Source organism: Pyrgilauda ruficollis, unplaced genomic scaffold, assembly GCF_017590135.1.
Source record: "Pyrgilauda ruficollis isolate IOZ18807 unplaced genomic scaffold, ASM1759013v1 scaffold25, whole genome shotgun sequence".
In the NCBI taxonomy this organism is placed as follows: Eukaryota; Metazoa; Chordata; class Aves; order Passeriformes; family Passeridae; genus Pyrgilauda; species Pyrgilauda ruficollis.
This window is the reverse complement of record NW_024523822.1, coordinates 16143197-16160916: the sequence shown is the minus strand read 5'-3', so window position 1 is coordinate 16160916 and position 17720 is coordinate 16143197. Positions and strand designations below refer to the sequence as shown.

Below are 17720 nucleotides of genomic sequence, written 5' to 3'. Positions count from 1 at the left end.
GGACAAACTCCTCCGGCCGGCCAGGGAGTGCGGTGGGGTGGGACAGGGACAGGTCGGGCTTATCCTGGAGCCGTCAGCCTGCATGTCTGAGATCACTGAAATCCTGGAGGGAAACATCCCAGAGCTGTGAAATGAAGCTTCCTGGGGCAGGGTGCCGGCGCTGTCCCACTCCCACAGAAGCCTCCGGGGGGGTCCCCAGCCCTGCCGCCTCTCCCAGTCCACGGCCGGCCCTCGTGCTGCCCTCCCTGCCCGCCGGGCACACGCGGAGGAGCCCCGGGGCCCCGCGCCGGTGGCAGGGAACGCCGATGCCTGGCCGGACTCCCGTTTCCCGGGACTACGTTTCCCAGGGATCCGCGGCGCGGCCCCGCCCGCTGTCAGCGAGCGCTGCAGGTTGATCGCCGCGGCTGCAGATGAGCGGAGCCCGCGCGGGCGGGGGGGCGGCCGGGGCAGCGCCGCCGGGGCCGGGTCGGCGGCCGGCGCACTATGCGAGGCCGGGAGGATGGCGGTGGAAGGTAAGGGCTTCGCGTCCCCTGCCCGCCGCCCCCGGGGTCCCTCCCCTGTCTCCTCCCCCGGGCACTCACCTGCGCTGTGGCGGGGCCGCCCCGGCCCGGTCCGGTCCGGCGGGACAGCAGTGTCCGCCGGCGGGGCCACACAGCCGCCTGCTGCCTCGGCCTCGCCGCGGGGCATCCCCGGCCCCCGCGCACCTCGGCCCGTTCGCCGCAGCGCCGCGGCTGCCCCGGGCCAGGTGCCCTGGAGCCGGGCCGCGGCTGCCGCCCCCGCCCACGGCGGGGTAGGCGGCAGGGGCTGCCCGGAGGCTTCGATCGGCAACTTCCCGGCGGGCCCGGAGGTGCCGCCTCTCCCGGCAAGGGCGGCCGACCTGCGCCGCCTCCCTCCGGAGCGGCCCCGGCCCCGCGCTCAGCCCCGGGCGCCTCCCCCGCCCCGCCGCCGGTCGGTCTCCCGCAGAACGCCGAGACGCCGCCGTCCCTCGCTGCTGTCCAGATCCCCGAAGTGCCCCGAGACCGCGATGCCCACGGAGCTCCAGCGTGCCCGGCGTGGGCGCAGAGCTGTGCTCGGCCCCTCCTTCCCTGCGAGGGATGGAGAAGCCAAAGGGCCGAGATGCTCAGCTCCTGGGCAGCCGGAGCTGTGAGGTGTTCATAAGGTGCCCGGCTCTGGGGAAGTACCCCGGTAACTAGAGGCGATAGCTACCAAGACCTTGACAGGTGGATGCTTTGCTAGGTCTTCAGTAAATGCTGAGCTCCCTTTAGCCTTCTGACATTGGCCGCGTGTTCCATTTACATTGAGTTTTTTGGGAAGTTGGAGGAGACAGGTGCATGAGAGAAGGCAAATCTGCTTTCCTACTGTCTGCTTCCAAGGTTCACTCTAAAGCTTTAGACTGAGGCAGTGACAGTCCTGGGATTAGTGCCTCATCTTGCTTCATTTGGTGCCCTTGAGAAAATTTAAGAATCCTGTGTAAACCAGCCATCTGACCCCTTCTCCTGTGCTTAATTTAGTGTCTCCTGTGCTTAATTTAGTATATGACAGTATTTTTGTGTGTTCATCTTGTGACTACCATGAGTTTTGTTTCTCAGTTATGCTGAAATCTACAGTTCCATCAGACACACTTGCTTTATTGCTGAAAATCATGCTGAAGCTGTCTTTTGCTGAGTACCCAAGTGAACAGTGCAAATGATAGTCCAGCAAAAACTTAAACATCCTGGAGGCAGTGGGGAGCTTTACATTGCTGAAAAACAGCTTCCTATGCAAATTCAAATAGAGATAAACAAGACCACTGTGTCTCAAAAGGTGTCTGTCACATCCCAAGTTGTTCATCCTAAGTGTAAGCCTCTCCCTAAGGCAAGCATTTCTTAGGCACAGGCTGCTTTACTGCATGGCAGTTTCGAAGACTGGAATGATACAAAGAAAGAAGGTAGTGGTCCTGAGTAAAAGCATTACTTTGGTGGCAAAAGCATAAGGACATGAACTGGGCATGCGTGCCCAGTAGTGGGTAAGTAAGTAAATGAAATGGACTGCCATGCACCAGATGGTTCATATGCCAGCAGCAACCCCTGTTTCAGTGTGCTCACTAATGCCATCCCACTTTATTTACTTGAAGTCTTTCTCAGTCTGTTCACTAGATCTTTTCAGGTCTGTAATAATTCCTGTCATATCTGCAGTGCCCTCCATCTGAGAATCTCTAAAAGCTTTGTAAATATTAATGAAGGAAAGCTCTGCTAAAGCTTTGGGAAGCAGTGCCTTTCCCTTCTCCTGAGATGGAATTTTTTTCTTTAACTCCTTCTTCCCATTTCCTTCCCCCAGGATGCATCCTGCTGTGGTGTGTCAGAGCGGGCATTTCTTGTGTGTATGTTCTGCATTCCTCCCATTTTGTTTTTTTCTCCCTCAACTTTCTTGCCTTTGCCTGATTCTGTTGCCCTCACACTAGCGCAGCACTATGACTGTTTCAGCACAAGTAGCCATGTGGCCATGACTGCTTTGTGTGTTTGTAATGCATTCACATTTCAGGACTTTTATTATCCATTATTTTATGTTGGAACCACATTTCTTTGTATGATTGTGCTTAAAAGGTTGCTTTTCTCTTAATGAATCTTCTGCCTTGTTGGAGACCTAGGTGTGAGCTGTGTTCTGTTCCTGGACTGTGACTTCTGGCAAGGAACACGTGGCATTACGGCTTCTGTTTGGAAAGCTGAGAGGTTACTTGTTCCTCATGACTCTGATCATCACAGTGTACAGGCCCTGCTTTAGTCTAAAGTAGAGTTGCCATTGAATCTTCTAAATAGATAGTTTTGTAGAAAAATATCCTGGACTCTGGAAGAGCAGACAGTTGGGATTTTTTTTGTTTTCTGTTTGTTTGATTTATTTGTTTTCTTTGGAAACATGCTTTCCTGGTTTGCAGCTTGCAATCTTGAGAACATAACCTGCTGTACAACAGTTTTGGAAGCTTGGAAATAAGGTTTGAACTGAGGTTGTGTGGCTCCAGTCTCTGCAGCAGTCAGCTGGGAGCCTGGCTAGGATGGACTTCCTGGGCTTTTTTATGGAGTGATGCAAGGCCTTTGAATGGTTGGGCCAACTGGCTTCTTGTGCAGAATCGCGAGTGGCTCTGGGATGCAGCTGGTGGGGAGCGGGAAGGTCCCTGCGGCACAGGGGAGGCAGGGATTCTGCAGCACCGAGTTCCTGACCGGAGCCAACATCCGCTGCCCCGCCAGCTACACCAGGGCTATTGTTCTATGGAAACTGCCTGTTTGTCAGCTTCAGCCATGAACCCAGAGTCTTTGTTTTGTTTTTCCTTTCAGAAATGCTCTGTGGAGCTAAGGTGGAAATATTTTGTAGCTTATACTTTTTGGAAAATCTTTGAAAAATTAATTTTATCTAAAAAATTGCTGAAATCTTCCTCAAATCTGATTATTTTAAAGCTGTCTTAGCGTGGTGTGCTGAGGTTTAACTATGTCAATAAATGTCCATCTTAATGTTCTACTTAAAGAAAATATCCAAACTTTTTTACTGGGATAGCTGACAGTGGTAGACTTGCATATGTGAAGTAGAAATTTGGAGAATACTGCCGTTCTTCGCCAGTTATATATAATACATACTTTAATGTCCCAGAAGAGTTTATGGGGACTGGGAGGTACTTTGGCCTGTATAGTGCCAGTGCTTCCAGATTGATGAAAGGATTGGTGTGTGTGTGTATGAGGAAAGTGAGTTTGCACTCCTTAATATGAGCCTGTTGAGATGGCAGCACTGCCAAGGTAAGTCTATTTTTAGACTCAACAGTTTTGACAATGTTCCTTTAAGTGCTTTTTCTCCTTCTAGTAAGAATGAAAGAACTAGGTCAGAGCCAGTAGAAAAAGGCTTTTGATCTCTGCAACAGTGTTCTCATTTTTATTTTTTTCAGTTTGCTCTTGTGCAGCAGAGGTAAAGGGGAAAAGGGATAAATGGTGATTTCTTTCCCTCCCTCCAGTGTTTGTTGCACAGGAAGGTGAGAGACTGACAGCACCCATCAGATGATGTCTGCATGCAGGTGATCCCACACAGTTCTGTTGGATCCCCTGCAGCTCTGATCTGTGGTGTTTTTGAGATTCCTTTGCTAAGAAAAGTGCTAATTATATCATGGAGGTCTTTTGTGGTAAGTGTTTAATGAAGTTTGGTTTAACACCTTTCTTGCTGTGTATAGGCTTTGGAAAGTGCCACATAGATTTGTTGCAGGTCTCCTTCTGGAAGTTTATGTAAACTTCCAGTCTCCTATGGCTCTTCTGTAGTGGGCTTGTGCTACTGAGACCCTGGATCTTCCTATGGGATAGTATGTTTTACTAAGAGGAGCCTTGCTGACATGACAATGACTGGCCTTACCCCTTGGTAATCCTTAAGGAGACTAAGACTCAAAGGAGGTTACGGCATTCTGTGGAGTGGCTTCCAGGTTAACTGCTGCAGGACTGAAGTTATTTGCAGCTTGTAACCAACTTCTGTCAGAGTGATCCTGTGGATTTCAGCTATGTGGTGTACCTTGGTTGAATGCCTGCAGTGCCTAGCAACTCCATGGATATTGAATGCTGCCATGTGTTTCTTCAGAGACTTGAAATATGGTGAGCTCATAGATGTGCTATGCTAACTCTGCCAAGAATGTCAAAGCAAGTTCAGGATCACCCAGAGGACAGCTTTGAAGCAGCTTTCAGTGTAGGTACCTATCATGCTGTTCCAGGGTGTGCCCAAAAGTACAACTCTGCTGACAGGTATTCAGTTACTCAGCTTCATCTTATGTCTACACCCAATTTGAGCTCAGACTGGCTATGTCTCCATATCTAAGTTTCCAGGGAATGTGATCCACTAGATGGTATTTCAGCACACTTACTTGCCTATGGAGCAAAGAAGTAACAAGCTCTGTGATTCAAAAATAGCACATGCTTCCATCATGTTTTTGGTTTCTTCAGTAATTTCTAACCACTTTTTAGCCTGAGGGATTCAGACATGTGGCTTGGAAATAGCTGCCAGTTGGAAGCAGGACTGAGAGAGACATCTCATTTCAACTCTCCAGTTGAAGCAGTCACATTGGGTCATAGCACAGGAGATGGATAACACCATTGCTGGAGGTGTATTGGACAGTGAGGCATAAGATTTGAACATCAGCCTTTGATCTTGAGTTCTGTGTGTCACTTTCTGACCATTTATTGCAAAAATGCATCAGCAGTTACGAGATTCCAGACTGGAAGGTAGATCTCCTATCCACATTCATGTGACAGTCTTGTTGGGCTGTAACATCTTATTTCTTGCTTGAAAATAGCTCAACCTCCTGCTCACCCCCACATTGTACATACAGCTTCATGGTTGTGTGTGCTTCTCTGCTTTGAACCACTGCTTAGAGCTTTCCAATCTATGTTGCTGCATTTGAAAGCGAGACTGTGAGCTGAAGTTCAGAAGGTGCACTCCTTTATGGGAATTGGAGGCCCCAAAATGAAGCTGTGGCAACAAAGAATCGCCCTGAAATGGGTGTGTTCAGCTTGAGTGGATGGTGGATATTATAGAAGTTATGTGATCATTTCACCCTCCCTGCTTTTACACTCAAACCCATATTAGGCAGGAATCAAGGTAACAAGTATAGACTTGATGTGACACTGTGTTTCCTTTGGCTGAAATTTGGTTGTAGGATAAGAGTGTTTCTGAAAACTCAGAAGTACTTTCTTGTCGGCCAGTTTAGATACAGTACCTTGAGTGTTTGACCTTACCCTTTAAAATACTTGGAAGACTTAGAAGCTCAAGGAGGACATTGATTAATACAAATTTACTGGTTCAGTACAGTTGAATACCATCATAAGGTTAAGACTTGTCAGGTGGTGGTGATATGTAGGTAAATGGAAGGAGTAATGCTTTGAAAGTTTGTGTGCTTTCTCCACCAGAAGGGAATGCAAATGAGCAAATGACAAGAGTTAGACTTCGGATGCATTTCCTAACGTACTGCTGGAAAGTATTGACAAAACCTGTAGTGACATTGTAAGAGCTCATGTTTACTGCTTAATGGAAACTATAAAGTAGAACTGTTCTCGAGGGGTTTTGGAGGTTTTTTTTTCCTTTCCTTCTGTTATGTCCAAGCATGGCAATCAGCCTCCAAGGAGGTTGTGTAGTTTTGTTCCTCTTGTTTACAGCTGAGTGTGTGAGGTCAGGGCAAGCTGCTTAGAGCCACTCTCTAGTGCTTCGCAGTGTTGCTGTGCTGCAAGGGCTATGGCAGGAGAACAGCAGGGACAGGCTCAGAGCAAGGCACTGTAGCTGGATGGTGTCAGAGTTGCAGGCTGGTGCTATTGTTGAGCTGATAAGCATGGAGAGGTTTCTGTCCAAAACATCTGTGTGGGCATGCTGGTGGGTGCAGAACTCAGTGTCTGTGGAGCACTGTAGGTTTTTGTTTTGCCCATTGGTCTCTGAAAGTAATACAGCTAGTTTGCAGAGGTAGTAGAACTGTTAAAAGGCTGCTTTTCAGTTCACTCAGTATTGAGTCTTTGGGTCTGTTGGGATACTGTGCCTGGTTTTGGAGTCAGTTTTCTCTGTTGTCCTGACTGAGATGGCTTTACCCTCTTGTGCCCTGCTTTGTCTCTTGACTGTGTCTCCTTTTGTCCAGACTGTGTGATCTCTAATGCAATGCTCCTTTCTGTGAGCAAGAGATACTCAGAGTTTAAAATTGAGCAATCCTGTTGTGGGTTATTTGTCATGAAAGCGGTTGCCTTTGAGTGGATACAGGTATTTACCCTTGCAGATTAACAATTGAATAGGTCAGCCCTCAATTACATTCTCTGCTCAAAACATGCAGAGAATGTAGAGGGAGTAGTTCTGGAAGGTGGCAAAGGCAAAAGAGCTAAAAAATTGAGCAATTTTGATGTCTTCTGTAGCTGTCTGGTTGGTGCTGGTCAAAATAGCAAATAAGATCTCAAGAACTATGAGGAGAGCTCTGAACAAGGCAAGGGAGGTCTTTGTTTCTGTATCATTGCATAGTGCTCTTGTATTGGGAATGCTCCCTGCTGCTTTTGCTTGCCACACCCTAAAAGAAGGAGAGGACTGGAAAGAATACAGAAAAGAACAGTCAGAGACATGGTGTGTTCTCTGAAGGCAGGTTACGGATACTATCATTCTTCAGCTTGGAAAAGAGACGGGCAGGTTACAAAGATTCTGATTCTTTAGCTTGGAAAAGAGATGACCATGGAGAGAATCCTTAGGCCTTGATGAATGGTATGGAGAAGGTGGAAAAAGGAACTAGGTCACAAGGCAGAACAATGAAGCTGTAGGGTTTAGCGCTTTAAATTAAAAACATAAATAGTTTTTCATATAACACAAGAGTTCCCCAAGTGCACTTTTAACCTTGGGGATCATTCCTAATGTGCCAAGGCTGTATGAATTAATGTATGCCCGGCTCTCAGGCTGTTCCTTAAGTAGTGGCATAAAGGGCTAGACTTCTAGTCTGACCCAGCTTGATGACTTCGATGACAAAGTCTAGCTCATCTGCTGTGTGTCCAGAACAATTCCACTCACCACAAGAATTTGATTTGCATCGAGTAGCTGAGAGGGAAATTTGGTCAGGACAACCCAGAAACAGAGACGCGATGGGGAATTAGGCACTGAGCTATAAATATATTAACAGGCAGGGTCATGATGCGTAAGTACAAGTAGCTTTCTTTTTCTAAGAGTATGAGAACTGATACTGTTCTGAAAGAGGAACTGTGTGCCATGTCTGATCAATGGGATTTGGGGAAGGAGGGACCTGGCATTTGGCATTAACTGTAGAAATGCCATCCTGGAAAATACAGATTCTCCACAGCAGGTAGGGTTGGAAACACCTGTACTGACCTCTCTAAATGAGGTGAAGTATGGTCTGAGAGCGACATTCAGGAAAACCTGAAGCAGATTAGATCTACAGATGTCAGCCTTAGTGGCTTCTGCCTTGAGTAGGTTTTATGTTCCCTCACCTTTGTGTAGGATTCTCCTTCTCTCTCCAGAAGTGTCCTGTTGCACAAGGACGACAGAAAGAGTGAGGCAGTTGCTGTGAATAGTTGCATATTCTGTGTGCAGCATAAGGTAAACTTAGCATTAAAGAGCAGCTTCATGACTTGAACCAGTAAAATCCGCCCTAGTTTGTGCTCCTCCTGGATGAAGCAAGGAGGTGTGCAGGGGTCTGAACTTGGGCTGAAGTGAGACCTGCATTCAATTACAGGATCTAATATGCTTGCAGGGAGTACTGACAGAAATAAGAGTGTGAGGAAGACAGTGTGGATTTCAGCTGATCTTTAGTGCAGCCCTGTCCATCTCTATATGATGTGCTAGCTCCTGTTCTTCAGCTGAACATTCAGGTTACTACTTCCCTCCATCTCCCCACTCCTTTGCTCACCCCTCCCCTGTCTTTGTGGCTCTTTTTAAAAAAAAAATTATTTTCTTCTCCCAGAGGGGATTTTGCTTGAGTTGATTTTCTTCTCTGCAAATAACCTAATAAAAGCAAGAAAGAGACTTTTAATAATGTTGTTTCATAAACATAAAGAAAGAGAATTGTAATGTCCATCAATAGAAGCTTTCTTTCAGATTGTCCTCTGCATGCTCTTGGCTGACGGTTTGTTGCTACACAGATCATCTGGGATACTAGAGTGAGTAGGATACAGTGGTATGAGCAAGCAGTAGGAGGTGAAGAATTTTACTGGGGGAAGGAAAGAAGGCATTTCCAGACTCTGCAGTTAAGTGTACAAGGGAAGGGATACCCTTGAACAGTGATAAAGGAGGTAACTTTTAGGCAGTTGAGAGAAAGCCAGGACTGAGAACATAAGTCAACTGCCAAATTTCAAACTAGTTATGCTAGTGAAGATGAATAAAGTTATTTTCCTTTGCATTTTGTTGACTGTGCCTCATTCATGGGACAAGCAATAAAGCCCAGATCCATAGCTAAATTGCAGCCATTTCTGTGCCACATGTTCAGCAGACACCAGCTTTCATGAGTAGGGCAAAGGCAGAGATCTGTGCTGCATGTGTGGTACCTCTGATGCCATAATAAAGACTTAACCTCTTTGTGTCTGAGCTGTTCTTTGTGTGCTGGATAGGCTTGTTAGCATTTAAAAATGGTTTTTGATATAACGTTTGCTGAGTATAGAATTGAATAGTAGTACTTAGGACTTGTGAAGAGGCAGTCTCAGAAATGTAGCTTGTGGTGAAGCATGACTATCCTGCTTCCTATTCAGTGACTGCATCACAAGTTTCTTCCAAGATCAGTGGAACTAATGAAGACTCATTGCATACCCAGGTGTGTTATTACCCTTTTTTATCTCTCCATTTTCTATGCAAAATTCTTAGGGCAACAGTGGTACCTGTTTTGGAGTTTGCTTAAGTTGTTTGGTGACTGACAGTTGTAATATATGGTGAATACTTTCCTTGTGAGAGAAAATTATTTTAGGTCTCTGCCTCTCTATCTACCAATAGATTTTCTTTGTTTTTTGTTCATACAATTCTTATCTGTTATAGCACCCTCTTTGCGTGCAACTTTGTGTGCCTCGCAATCTTGAAATCCAGATTTCCTGACTATTCAAGAGCATGTCTGTATATGCTTGCACAAGCCTTCTTATTGACTTACTAGTTTGTAAAACAAATTACCAACTATTTTGTATTTTAATCCATTGCTTAAATTGTTTTCTCATGTGCAGGTGATGCATGTTAGTTACTGACCTTTATTACTTTGTTCACTAAGATGCATTTTGCTCTAAGTTAATTGCATAGTTCTCTTAGTCCCCTTATGTGTCAGTATTCTCCTGTTCATCTATACCTGTACAGGATTTGTGGTAACCTGGTCTTATTTATTCACTGAATAGGTTCATTTTTCAATGAGTCTCTGTTGCTAGTGTGAATTCAAGAGCTGCTTGTACCAAGTGTACTTTTATTAAAAGAGAATGAGAAAATGCTTCAGAAATAATTTTGCTTTCCAACCACCGTGTCTGCCTTTTATAATGAAATCTTGTTGCTCTTATAAAGGCTGAACTTTGCATTACTGAAACACCAAGGTCTGTCTAGCATAGTGATGACATGCAGTCTGTCTCCTGAAGAGCAGGTGTAAAAGAAACTGTTTACAGCATTTGCTAAAGTCTGTAAGATAAGAGATGGTAAGTGAATATTGCCATACATAAAATAAATAGTTTCCAGTAGGAAAACTGTAAAAAAAAGGAAAAAGGAAGTTTTTTAGCTGAAAAAAAAACTTAATTACATACATATCCTAGTGGGATGAGGATCTCAGAAGGCACACTCAACCCATAGAAGATGAGAATTTCTTATTCTGGGCTTAGTCTTTCTGTTCTGTAAAGAACTAAGGGGTCTCTTCTCTCTACACTCAAGATTTTTTTGGTCTTCAACCAAATTATGAGTTTAGTTTGGTTCCAGACATGAAATTGCTGAGTTACTCAGTTGGATTTCTTGATATATTTCTGTTGCTGTACAAGACTTTATGCCGTCTTACAGCTAAAGTTTGTTAGAGAGATGTATGTGAAGTGTAGTAGCCTGTCTCAGAAAACATGCTTTTTCTGTGTTCTTCTTTGGCTTTAGTTTTGGGAATTTTTTAATTGTTTCTGGAGAGAGTGAATGGGTTATAGTAGTAATTGGCTTGATGCCATGGGATGACTACCCCATTGTCTAGCTAGAGATGTTCAGGGATAGTTGTCTCGGGGATGCCATTACCTTAAGTTTTCTTGCTAATAATAATTCTAAGGAGGTAATAAGGCAAAAGCCTGACAAGTCACAGTTACAAATTAAAATGGATGCTTCTCCTCTGAACACTTTATCCCCTTCTGCCTCTATCCACTTTCCACACCTGTGTCCCCTTTGCTCTGCCCTTCCTGCCCTCTTGACCTGGCTCAATGTCCACTTCCTTGCTGCTGGGCTGTCACTTATCCTGCCCAGCTGTTGGGCACGTCCCACTGCTTTAACAAGGACTTGATTGTAAAATTTGTATCTTGTAAGGAGCCGGGTTTTTGTTTAACTTATTAATGATTAGTGGTCATTTATAACAGGAGGCTAGAAAGACAAGCAACTCACTGGAGGGACCTGCAGGTACAGGTGTGTGTCTGTCTGCCAGGCCCTGCTGCCTGTGTCTGTCTGAGCTTTGTGCACAAAGCTCTGGGTGCAGCTCATCAGTAGCAGCAGTTTACAGCACACTCCACAGCTCAATACTGGTCTGACTTTTGGCACAGCATGTTTGGAATTGCTTGGTGCTGATTTTTGATGCTGACCAACAGAAGCAGCTAGCTGGACACTAATATTACTTACAGTTAAGTACTTTGGGATTTCAGCCTTACAGGAGGTTTGTGATAAATTGATGTGACTTGTACTGAAATAGAAAAGGTCCTGACAGATTTGCTGGGCTTCTTTGCTCTATGTGAGTGGTGCTGATTTGGTGGCCATTAGACAGACAGGTTTGAGGAACAGAGCTGGCAAAATCTTGAATTTACTTGCTAAGCAGGTTGCCAGCAGTATTTACTAGGTTGCAACATAAGCAGCAGATTGTAGTAATGTGAAAATTTGACTGCATTTTCAGCTGGTTCCAAGTGATGTGTTGGGGGAACTGTGCAAATTTACATTAGGTGAAGAGAGGACTGTATGGAGAAGGACTTTCGGTAGGCAAAAGCCAGACAGTTTCTCAAAACTAGAAGCTGATTGATGAGGCAGATGGACCATCCATAGGCGTTACAGAAACTCATTACTATGGAAAAAATTTCTGTCAGACAAATTAGTCAAAATAGTCCTAAATTTTATAGTACAAATTAAAGCCATCTTTATTTGCTGTTTTTAGTCTTGTTTTTTACTATTGTAGAAGTGTTAGTAACTGCTCAAGTCAGATATTTTTTAAATAATCCCATGTTTGCTAGGGATATGCAGAGCTGCTAATGAAGTATAAGCTTCTTGAAATACAAGAAGGGCTTTGCAGTGCAGATCTGTCTTGCTCATTTGGTCGGTGTGAGGAGGCATCTCAGTCTGAACAAGACTTCAGTGTTTTCAGTGTGAATGTCTCCTCTCTACCTGATCAACCCAGGTAAAGCAGGTTGTGAGTAAAGGCAAGCAAAAAGCCTCAGGGATTCAGTCTTACTACTCTGGATTGAAATGTAGCCTCTGGAAATGTATAGAACTCTCATTGAAAATGCTGACTGCAAAATTGGATGTGATTGGGGGTTTAATTTGCTTTTGACAAAGAAATGGGCAGCAATGGAAGGAACAAGTCCAGTGAGAGCGGCTGTTCAAAGGTGTTTTTCCCTATAAATACTTGATAAACCTTTGTGACTACCGAAATGACTGAAAAGATATTTGGACCCTTTTTATAAGGTTCCTGCTGTGTCCAACCTGAGTTTGTTAATGTTCAAGCTATATGGATGAACTTTTGTCTGTCCTTTTCAACAGTGTGTATGGTGGGAGTATTAGGTGGATTGTATGGACTTACCTCTTAGCATTGTGCAGCTAGTCTGTGGAATGAATACATAAAATGGAGCTTGCAAGGTTGCCAGTATTTGACACATGAAAGTTTTGTAAGGATTGTTAGAGCTTGGGTGGGTATCTCCTGTGCCTGCTTTTTGTCTCTGAATAGCAAAAGCTAGCATATGACTATGATGCACACAGAACAGGGCACATGAGTAAGAAGATGCTATTTTTACTCAATCACTTTTTAGAATAGAACAATTGTTATTGCATGTAACTCAAGTACTTGCCAAATACGCTTTAATGTAGCCTTAATTGATCTGCTTAAAGTTTTAAGCAGCCAGCAATATTCCCACTGAAACACGTTGTTATGAAAGGTTTGACACGGTAGGCAGTGAGTGCACAGAGGTAGCGATTGATCATAGATTTATCTGCTAAGCCTTGAGCCTACAGATGGAGAGACAAAGACTTTCCATCTGCCGATGCTAAACTTTGGATATATCAAGGCTGTGTTTTGAAGAGTGCCTTCAGGCTTTTTTCCAGACAGAATTCAGAGAGTACCCTCTAGGAAAAGACAAGGCTTGCCCCAGATGCCAGTAACTTACGATGGCTCTTGGTGACTTCTGTGTACCATCAAGCATGCTCAGACAAGCTGTCTCTTGGCTGCTTGCCATCTGGGAGGCAGGCGTGCATGGGAGGAAGGTAGCTGGGAGGGGAGGGGGGGGCAGAGCATTCTTGTTGCCCTGTGAGCTCTTTTCTGAAACTGGATGTGCACCCTGGAGAGATCTGTGTGGGCATGGAACTGGCTCACGTGTATGGGCCAGCTTCTGCAGGGCAACAAATTATCTTGCTCTGTATACATGGAAAAGACTTGAGTTTGTGTTCCACCATATATAAAAAGTACTCAGTGTTGCATCCTAGTTTTTTAGGACAGATGTGGGGTAATTTTTCCATTTTGTATGCTCTGCTAACTATTTTTCTCACAGAGCTTTTCACTCTCATAACTTGGCAGATCTCAGCAGTCTTTTTAGATGCTGGAAAAGTGGATATTAGATTCAGCTTTACCATTAGGTTAGGAGTACAAGAGCACTTAAGTGCCTTTGTTTTAAATAACAGTTTGTTTCATAAATGTAATCTTTGGATCTGTGTTATTGTGTCTGCCAGCACCATTCATTATTATGTTTTTGTTGCTGTGCAGTCAGAGCTCTACAGAACATCCACCCTCCTTCCTCAAAAGGAAACAAGTTTCCACCACAGAAAGCTTTCAATACAAGTTGAACAAAAATTGTTGGGGGAGCATGAAGAGAGATTAATCAACTGAGGTGGGGTTTTCAGCAGGGAAAGGAGAATATAAGTGAACTGAATCTGGATGAAGGGTTGTATTACTGAGATATGGATGATATGAGATTGTATGGAAGAATGTTGGAAGTAGTTATGTTTCAAAATATAATGATACTGCTGATAGTGGTATTAGGCTGATACTGTGAGCTGATTTGGACTGTGTTTGTTGTCTTGATGTTCTGTTAAAATTTGGGACTGATCAGGTGGATGCAGTTTGGTGGAATTAAGAGGTGGTGAGGCAGCAGGGGTACTGTCAAAGGAGCAGTGTGGGAAAATGGTCTGAATGTGGAGGGCAGGATGAGATAGTGTTAGCCAGTACCAGGATAAAGAGGAGTAATGGTCTGAACAATATTTTAGCCAGAAACTACTTTGTCTGGAGAAAGATTTTTTTCCAGATGAATGCCATTAAGTCCTAAAAGAAGTTTAAGATGTGTCAGCTAAGAGAGAGTGCATGGGCTGTGGTGAAGTTAGCAATTTGTGATTATTTTCTAAGAGCTGTTTAGACTCAGTTCTATGGGATGTTAACCCTGGTGCTGTCAGCCCACCAAGCCCCATTAGGTTTGATAGTTGGTCCTGGGTTTTGAGCTGACCTTATCTAGCTAAAATTATATAAGATGTAGATTTAAGAAGAGAATAAATTATTGACCAAACATTGCCCTCTTTCTCTGCCTTTAACAAATCTTGAAAGGGAACCATTTTCGTTTGTGTTGACATTTAAAAGGAGGCAAGAACTCCACCTCTGTCTGCATCAAAGATGGATCTATGTATTCTGTGTGGTAACAGGAAATAACACGCCCATGCAAGGAAATATTCCTCACTCCTATTCTCTGTGTAGCTGAGGGTTCGAGGTAGCACTAGAAGAAAATAATAGAGCTGGCTACCTAAAGATGTGTCATGACAAAGAAAGAGAAGCTTTGCCAACTGACTAAGATACTTATTCCTCCTAGGAGATTAATACCCCTAGAAAATAAAAAAAAAGTTCTCTTTTCCCACTTCCCCCCCTTCCCCTTTCAATATTAGCAACTCTGGAGAAGTCCCCTAGGACAGCCTCTGTTTCTTTTACCACTCACCTGTTTTCAATTAAAAGGCAGTGGACATCTCTGTAATTGCTAGCAGCCCCTTCCATTTTTTCTCTTTTGTGTCCTGAATGAGCCCAGTAAAAGGCATTGCTGAAAAAGCACTAGCATTTGTTACTCTTGAATGCATGATGGGCTAAGAGTCAAGCACATCTTGCCAAGTGACTTACTTAATTTTTAAGCCATCCAGGTGCTTATAGATTTATAAAACCTGAAGTTGGAAAAGAGCTTTAAAATCAAGTCCTACCCTTAACCCAGTACTGACAAGTCCACTGCTAAACCATGTCCTCAAGTGCCATGTCTACATGTTTTTTTAAATACTTTAAATGATGTTGACTGCCCCACTTCCCTGGGCAGCCTGTTCCAATGCCTGACAACCATTCTTCCATGAAGAATTTTTCCTAATATCCAATCTAAACTTCCCCTAGGACAACTTGAGGACTCTGATCCTATCACTTGTTACCTGGGGAAAGAGACTGACCCCCACCTGGCTACAGCCTCCTCTCAGGGAGCTGTAGAGAGTGACAAGGTCTCGCCTGAGCCTCCTTTTCTCCAGGCTAAACATCCCCAGCTCCCTCAGCTGCTCCTCATCAGACTCGTGCTCCAGACCCTTCCCCAGCTCTATTGCCCTTCCCTGGACACACTGCAGCCCCTCAATGTCCTTCTTGCAGTGAGGGGCCCAGAACTGGACACAGCTCTCGAGGTGTGGCCTCACCAGTGCTGAGTACAGGGGGCAATCCCTGCCCTGGTCCTGCTGGCCACACTGTATCTGATCCAGGCCAGGATGCCATTGGCCTTCTTGGCCACCTGGGCACACGCTGGCTCTTGTTCAGTCCCTGTTGACCAGCACCCCCAGGTCCTTTCCCAAGGGCAGCTTTCCAGCCACTGTTGCCCAGCCTGTAGGACTGCCTGGGGTTGTTGTGACCCAAGTGCAGGACCCAGCACTTGGTCTTGTTGAACCTCACTCCACTGGCCTTGGGCCATCACTCCGGACTGTCCAGATTCCTCTGTAGAGCCCTCCTACCTTCCAGCTGATCCCAACCAACTTGGTGTCATCTGCAAACTTTCTGAGGGTACCCTTGATCCCCTCATCCAGACTGCTGATAGATATTAAATAGAACTGACCCTAGGGAGCACTGCTTGAGACCAGTCACCAGCTTGATATAACTCCATTCACTACCACTCTCTGGGCCTGGCCACTCAGACAGGTTTTTGTCCGGTGAACAGCACACCAATCCAAGCCATGAAAAGCCATTTCTCCGAGAGAAGGCTGTGGGAGACAGTATCAAAGGCTTTAATCAAGTCCAGGTAGACAACATCCACAGCCTTTCCCTCATCCACCAAGTGTGTTAGTCATCATGCTGCCATGTTATTGAAACCAGTATCATTTGCTCCCTCTAATGCATGGTAAATTAGTGCCATAACCCAGAAGGGTCTCCTTGTTGATGTCATGCCACCCTTCTCCCTAATCTCTATTGTTTTGGAGCACTGGGAAGGGAGGAGTTGCAATTCACAGGAGACTTGCTGCTGGCAGTGTTCTTCCAGGCAGTTTTAAGTCCCACTGTGCTTTGTAATTTCTCTTTGGTGAGCACTGGAACTGGGCTGACAGCCAAAAACTGCCTGCTTCTGAATGTTGCTGTAGTGTGTTAGGGTTTCAAAGGTGTCTCTAGGAGTCTTCCTAATTAGTTAGAGAAGATCCTTGCAGGAGACAGTTGGAGGAATTTTTATGGATCGCATTCGATACCAAATGTCTTCTCACTGCTGATCAGCCCTTGCTAGAGCAGGGTGTGCTGGGAATACTTTTACAGGTTGGTTAAGATACATTTACATTTTTTGTACAGGGGGGAATTAATTATGTTACTAACAGAACAGTTTTTATTCTCAGTGTGCTGTGAAAATAGTCAGTGTTGGTGGATCACATCTGTCTTTCTATGGTCTGGAGGATAGGCAGAGTTGTTGTTAGTAGTTGTTTCTTTCGGGTAGATTAATATGATCTAGAGGAGCTAGATAATAGTAAGTGGCTATAATTTAGGAGAGAGAATTTTTTTTAGTGTCTTGAGGAACACTGATGTAAATATAAACAACATAATAAAATTTCTTTTTAAGTTCCCATAGGAGGTGTTCCTGTCCTTGGCTTGCAGATGTAGGTATTGTAGTGGTTGCAGAGATCACTTATCTTTTAGGAATATTTGGATGTTTTTAAAGATCTCAAGGCAAAATGGTCAAGATTTTGGCCTCTGCTTTAATTCTGTACCAAGGAATTCTTGTAATTTAGTCTCAAAGTTTTCAATTAAGACTCTAGGATTTAAGCAGAATAGATTTTCAAAAGGTGCTAAAGTCAAATAACCCTTTGCTTTTACTGGCAGCTTGAGCCAGTTTCCTGTGAGAGGCCTTCAAGGGCTAATCTGTAGCTGATAGAAACTGATAGTTCTCATTTCTTCCCCAGCTCCCCATCCTTTGCTTCTAAGTCAAGCAAGAGTAAAAGGGGCAGCTCTTATTTGGCTGTACATTGTAGTTTAGGTTTCTATTCAGATCTGTCAAACATCTCACCACAGTATCTAAGCAAAGTTCTTTTGTTCACATGGGAAGTGGGACCATTAATTACAAGTAGCACTAAAAGTAGCCCATTTATGCAGGAACATAAATGCAAAAGTCAGTCACATAAAAGGGAAGTTGTCTCAGGATCCACATGGTTTTAAAATCACTACAATGTGTGTGAGTGCTGAAATGGTGAAAATTTGGGCAGAAAACAAGCTACTGCCATAGTTCTAAATGGCATTTCTGTTGTATGGTTTGCATTTGTTTTATTTTTTTCCTCTGGATGCTTTCCTTATTCTGCTGTCATTAGTCCCTACCTCATTATATACTCCCAGGGAGTACATCTCT

General features: G+C 44.5%; 1 protein-coding gene across 1 annotated transcript in view; it reads left to right on the top strand.

The window, feature by feature from the left end:
- The first annotated feature begins 378 nt into the window (after positions 1-378).
- Positions 379-17720, top strand: part of SAMD12 (sterile alpha motif domain containing 12) — a 176316-nt gene continuing 158974 nt past the window's right edge. The window contains exon 1 of the mRNA XM_041470684.1: positions 379-512. Coding sequence (XP_041326618.1) covers positions 500-512 — 13 coding nt within the window. The 5' untranslated portion in view covers positions 379-499. The remainder of the gene's footprint in view (positions 513-17720) is intronic.